The sequence below is a fragment of the Carlito syrichta genome, unplaced genomic scaffold, assembly GCF_000164805.1.
Source record: "Carlito syrichta isolate Samal-C Ts95f unplaced genomic scaffold, Tarsius_syrichta-2.0.1 Scaffold303676, whole genome shotgun sequence".
Lineage (NCBI taxonomy): Eukaryota > Metazoa > Chordata > Mammalia > Primates > Tarsiidae > Carlito > Carlito syrichta.
The window spans coordinates 258,201-264,239 of record NW_007247772.1 but is presented as its reverse complement, the minus strand read 5'-3'; the positions used below and the strand labels follow the sequence as shown (position 1 = coordinate 264,239).

The 6,039-nt window shown below is 54.5% G+C and overlaps 1 protein-coding gene across 3 annotated transcripts in view; it reads left to right on the top strand.

Moving 5' to 3' along the window:
- The first annotated feature begins 6 nt into the window (after nucleotides 1-6).
- Nucleotides 7-6,039, top strand: part of DLG3 (discs large MAGUK scaffold protein 3) — a 55,486-nt gene continuing 49,453 nt past the window's right edge. For 2 of the 3 annotated variants that reach the window (XM_021712868.1, XM_021712867.1), the window contains exons 1-6: nucleotides 208-275; nucleotides 3,593-3,643; nucleotides 4,037-4,161; nucleotides 4,374-4,543; nucleotides 4,850-4,986; nucleotides 5,332-5,476. In XM_021712868.1, the coding sequence (XP_021568543.1) occupies nucleotides 3,611-3,643; nucleotides 4,037-4,161; nucleotides 4,374-4,543; nucleotides 4,850-4,986; nucleotides 5,332-5,476 (610 nt within the window). In that variant the 5' untranslated portion in view covers nucleotides 208-275; nucleotides 3,593-3,610. Of the gene's footprint in view, nucleotides 276-3,592; nucleotides 3,644-4,036; nucleotides 4,162-4,373; nucleotides 4,544-4,849; nucleotides 4,987-5,331; nucleotides 5,477-6,039 lie in introns of all 3 variants that reach the window. The other variant, XM_008059021.1, reaches the window with a different exon arrangement.

Below are 6,039 nucleotides of genomic sequence, written 5' to 3'. Positions count from 1 at the left end.
CGGGCTACGGGGACTGGCAGGTGCCCGACCCTTACGGGCCAGGTGGCGGCAATGGGGCCAGCGCGGGTTATGGGGGCTACAGCTCCCAGACCTTGCCCTCGCAGGCGGGGGCCACCCCCACCCCTCGCACGAAGGCCAAGCTCATCCCCACCGGCCGGGATGTGGGGCCAGTGCCCCCCAAGCCAGTTCCAGGCAAGAGCACCCCCAAACTCAACGGCAGCGGCCCGAGCTGGTGGCCTGAGTGCACCTGTACCAACCGGGACTGGTATGAACAGGTATGGACCAACGAGGGCGGGGGGTGGGGCAACCCGGGAGCGCTGGAGAGTGGGGGCCTAGAGGCCTCGGGTGCATCAGGGGTTGGTGAGGCTCTAAGCCCGTGGATCCTGAGCCCAGGCGTTACAGCTGGGCAAAGAGAGGCCGTTGGAAATGTGTGGTTCCCAAAGAGAGGCCGTTGGAAATGTGTGTGTCTGTTTGGGGGGTCTCCATTTGAAGGGGATTGGGAGGAGCTGTATATGTCGGGGGTGATGGTATGGCAGAGGGGCACGTTTTCCTGTGTGGGGGAATTGGGTTTGTCTCAATGTGGGGGTTTGGCAATGTCTCTGTGTCTGGCAGGGGGCGGGAGGTTCTGCGGGGGCTGTGTGTGGTGTGTGTCTCCACAGGAGGGGAGGAGGGGGCATGGTGCTCTGCGTAGGGGGGACATATGTATGTGTATGTATGTTGGGGTGTGTGGAGGAAGGCAATGGAGCTTCTGTGAATCTGTAGAGGAGCCCATGTGCCTGGCTCACTGAGCTTCATCCCTCAATGCCATGAGTCCCTTTCCGTCCCAGTCCCTTTGTGTGTGAGTGTGCACATGGACATGTGGGGATGTCTCTCTGAATGTGGAGGTGTCTCTGTAGAGAAGGCTGCAAGGATTGCTATGTTTGTGTGTGTGGCTACATGCATATATGTGTGAGCATGTGGCTGCAAGAGTGTGCATGCGTGTGCCTATGTGTGTGTGTGTGTGTGTGTGTGTGTGTGTGTTATCTCTGGTGAGAGGCAATGACAGGCAAGGGAGGGAAGGGAAGGAGGAGAGAGACACGTCCCAAGCAAGGCTGAGAGGCTGCTAAGGACAGACTCTTTTGTCCAAGCAGCTCTGAAGTGTTTGTGCTGGGGTGGGGGGGTTTGGAGATACTGAAGCAAGCTTCCTTGCTCCAGTGCAGGCATGGTGTCTGGAACCAAGCAAGGGACATCTGCCCTGGTGTAGGGACTGGCCCCAATGGGGCATGTCCCCCTTGGGTACACCCAGATGTGAGAAAGCTTAGCCCCCCGGTCCTTACTTGGCACAGCTTGGGAGCCCCTGGGTGTCAAGCAGAACTCCGGCTTCGGCTTCCACTCCAAGCCTAAACTGCCAGCTTAGAAAATGGAAGGAGCATCTGTGGGAGAAGCAGCAAAATGGAGGCTGGGCCGGCAGAGCCAGGTCCCTGGCACACAAGGCAGAGGGCCTGTCTGGTTCTCCAGCTCTGCAGCTCCCAGGGTGAGAAGAGAGAAAGAGTAGGCTTTGCTGTCGAAGGCAGGTGCTGACTGTCCCAAGCTGGTGACCGTTCTGGCCACCTCTGTCCTCCTCTGGGGATAGGATATGCTGTCTCTCAGAAGCAAAGGTGGGGACTTCCTGGGGAGAGGAGTCCTCAGTTCTGGCCTTCTGTCAGTCCACATTCTTCCTGCATCCCTTGCATTGGCCCCTTGCCTTCTCCAGCGAGTCCCTATCTCCTTTGCCCCTCTGTCCTGGGTGCTTTCTCTTGCAAACACCCTCTCATGCTTGTCCTGCCCAGCTGGGAGATGGGTGCCAATTCCAGGGCTGGGTCAGTTGGCTAAGGTTTCTTTGCCAGGGCTGATCCCTGGATGACTCCTGGCCCTGGGAACAAGGTCCCTGAATAGGAGTGGGGCCGGAGGGTAGACCACCGGGAGCTAGAAGCCTCTGGGTATCACTTGAGCTGAGCTTGAGGCATGGCTCATCACATGTGAGCACACATGGTACACCAGATGCATACAAGAGCTGCATGGGTGTCCTTTTGCCTATGTGTCTGTTGCATGATACTTAAGGCAACTCTGTTGATTTGGGGTCTCTGAAAAACCATTGATTCTTCCTCCTGGGATCAGGGACCGGGGTGAGGCTGCAACTGGAGTTCTTCCACCAACTCCCAGGGCTGCAGGGCAGGATATCCTGGGGCCAAACCCAAAAATGATAGAGGCATGACTAACCAGTCCTCTCCCCTTCTCCCCCTCTCTGCTTCTTGAAACCAAAGCTGTGTGAGGTGGAAGTGGAAGCAGAGCAGGGCATGTGGAAGAGCCCCCGCTCTGAATTTCCTCTTCTCTTCTGAGGAGGCCAAGGGTTAGGAAAGAAACAACACAGCCAGAAAATGGTGGGGGAGGTATGACAGGATCCCTGGGGAGAAAGGCAAGAGGGCTCCTCCATTCTTGGGAATAAGAGTGGAAGCCAGGGAGCAGGTGCTGCTTGTCTGTCCAGAATCACATTTTCACTTGACAAATGGACACAAGTATGTCCTTTCTGGGAGGCTACCTCTGTGGATTGGTCAAACCTACCCTGTGCTTCTGACCCCTTCCCTTGCCTCCCTTCTCATGGTTACTGCGTGTTGAAGACCATGAAATCTGCTGCCAATAAATCCGTGGATCATCAACTTCTCCCTCACGGGCATCTTGTTCACCTTGCTCCCTTTCTTCCCCTAGCTTTGCCTCTGACATCTGACCGGATCCCACTCTCTTCCTTTCTGCTAGGAAACACAAAAGGTTCAGGATCAAAAGTCCCTTGGTAGAAAATAGATTAGGACTTTGACTCCTATCTATTTGAGGAATTGGGTTCCTGGAGCCACAGAAGGTGGTATAGAATGAGGGTTCATGAAGTACTCTGAAGGGGGCAACTTTCCTTTTTCCCATGAGCTCTGCTGGGGGAAGGGGATGAGTGACCAAAACATCAGTGGCCTTGAGAGCTTATTGTAATCAAAAGAACACCTGGTGATCTAGGTTCTAGCCCTTGCTCAGCCCTTGCTTCCAGTGTGCCTTTAGGCATATCCTATGTCCTCTCTGAATCTTCATGTCACCATATGTTACATGAGATTGGTTGGACAAGATGATATCTGCTGTCCTTCCAGTTCTGACACAGTAGGAATCTATAATTGCCAAGAAGGGGAAGGGGTTCCCTGTCCAGGCCACTGGGTACCCTTTATGAATGCTGGGAGTGGCATGGCTTGCCTGCCATGCTCTATCTCTGCTACTGCCCTTAGGCCAGCCCTGCACCCCTCCTAGTGAACCCCAAGGCCCTGGAGCCCAGCCTTTCAGTGAGTGCACCACTGGCTGGCTCAGTCTCAAACAATTGGTTTGGGCTAAATGAGCAGCTGGATTTGTCCTGATATAGTTGGAAGCAAGGGAGGGAAGGAGCTTCCTCGGGGTCAGCCTGTCCTCATATGTGGCCAAGAGGTGCTTTGGGATGTACTTGGGCTCTCCTACTCTGTGGAAGTGAGAAAGGAGGCAGGCTGACCAAGGCGCAGATGGCTGGGAAGACAGGAGACACTGAGGGAACTGCCGTGTCTTCCCCTAGGTGAATGGCAGCGATGGCATGTTCAAATACGAGGAGATAGTACTTGAGCGGGTGAGTCTGCTGATGGGGAGGGGATGAATGAGGAGGAGAGGGTTGGAGCCAGGAGAAGGGAGGGCCCTGAACCATGGTTTTGAAACTGCATCCTTTCAAGAGGAGAGAAGTACAGCGGCCTCCGAGGCCACTTCACTGCATCAATCAATCAACCCACTAACAAATATTAATTGACCCTGCTCTCTGAGGCCTGGGAAACTGGGGAGGGGATGGGTTTGCTGAGGCCTCCTTGCCAGAATGGTCAGCACAGGCTGAGAAATGTGTCCCAGCCTGCCATGGCCTCTTCTAAGGTCTGGAGAACTTGCTCTGGGACCTAGGGGGAGATGGGGTGCCCAGAACCCTCCTTTGTGTCCTCAGAGTGAACAGACTGTGCCTTTTAACCCCCTTCTGCAGGGCAACTCTGGCCTGGGTTTCAGTATCGCAGGTGGCATCGACAATCCCCATGTCCCTGATGACCCTGGCATCTTTATTACCAAGATCATCCCTGGTGGAGCAGCTGCCATGGATGGCAGGCTGGGGTGAGATGGCTTGGAAGCAGGGTTGTGGGTGGCAGGGGCAGGGTAGAGATGAGGGGAGGAGAGCCAACCTGGCAGGATGACCCTTCCATTACATCTGAGACAGAGAGGGGGAGAGAAGGGCCAGGGAGGGAAGGAAAAAAGAGGGGGAGGAAGTGGGAGAGGGGGTGGAGGGGCGGTGGCACAGTGTCATGTCTCTTGGGCTTCCTCCACAGGGTGAATGACTGTGTGCTGCGGGTGAATGAGGTGGACGTGTCAGAGGTGGTGCACAGCCGGGCTGTGGAGGCACTGAAGGAGGCGGGCCCTGTGGTGCGGTTGGTAGTGCGGAGGCGACAGCCCCCACCTGAGACCATCATGGAAGTCAATCTGCTCAAAGGGCCCAAAGGTGTGGCCTTCTGGGTTTCTGGCTCTAGCCGGTGCCCCCAGACCCCAGATCCTGCTTGTCCCCATAGGGAATGAAAAGGAATGACCTTACTCCTTGCCTGACTCCCCCTGTTCCAACCTACAACCTTCTTTCTTGACCTCAGGTCTCACCCTTACTGACTTTGGGATTACAGCCTAGTGTTTGGGATCCCTTAGGGGAGTTTCTGTGGGGCCGGTGGGTTGGCTGGGGGAGGGGGGTAGATATGGATTGATGACACTCTAACCTCTCCTTGTGGCCCTTTCTCACTCCCTGCTGGCTCCCACCCAGGCCTGGGTTTCAGTATTGCTGGGGGTATTGGCAATCAGCACATCCCAGGAGACAACAGCATCTACATCACCAAGATCATTGAAGGGGGTGCTGCTCAGAAGGATGGACGTCTACAGATTGGAGACCGGCTGCTGGCGGTGAGACAGACTTCAGGGGGATGCCCAAATGGTAGGGTGGGTAGGAGGAGCTCCAGCACTCTCTCACTCCACCTAAACCTCACTCAAAAATGGGACATCATGGGGAATTTCAAGAGTATCATCTGTGTTTATCCGGATACCAAGGCCCTTGCCATTTTTGTGGCTAGGGTCCCCTCACCTGCTCTACTCCTACCTCCTGCCTCTGCACTTCTCACAACACTATACTCACTATACTTAAGCCTCTGTTAGCACACTGTTGAATTTCACTGAAAGGATACCTCTCATTGTTTCCTGGAGAAGCCATCTCTTCTCCCAAGTCCTAGCTGGAGGCCCCTCCTCTTCTAGGTGAACAACACCAATCTGCAGGATGTGAGGCATGAGGAAGCTGTGGCCTCACTGAAGAATACATCTGATATGGTTTATTTGAAGGTGGCCAAGCCAGGCAGCCTCCACCTCAACGACATGTATGCTCCCCCTGACTACGCCAGCAGTACGTACCCATCAGCCCCTGTCCTTGGCCTAAAGCCCTGTTCTCTGGTTTCTGGAAGGGAAGAAATTCATACACCTTGTTAAGAGAAAGCAAATGCAAAGGATAGTGCTCAGAAGAACCAAGCCTAGATCCCAGCCCTTAGAGCTGGGTGCCCTTGGCCAAGTCCCTTTCATCTGTCTTTAGTTTCCTCTTTAGCAAAAGATAGCTAATGATATATGTGCTGCCTTTCTCATAGGACTGCTGCAAGGATCAAATGAGATCATGGACAAGAAAGCCCTTGGAAAACTGTATTAGGCTATAGAGATGTGAGGGATTATTATTAGTCACACCTCTAGCCATGCCTTTCTTTGTAGACTGCCTTGACTTCAGCTCTTTCTAAGACTCACAGGAGTGAGCACAGGATTTAGAAAGGGACTGCGGAGGAGGAACCCTGGGTAGGGGTTGGATGGAGTGGGGAGGAGTGGCCTGAAGAATCAGCATCCCTTGGTCTCTTTTGCATCTGAAGTGGGGTGTGGGGTAAAGTCCTTGGAGCGGATTGGGGCAGGATATCTGCATGAACCTGT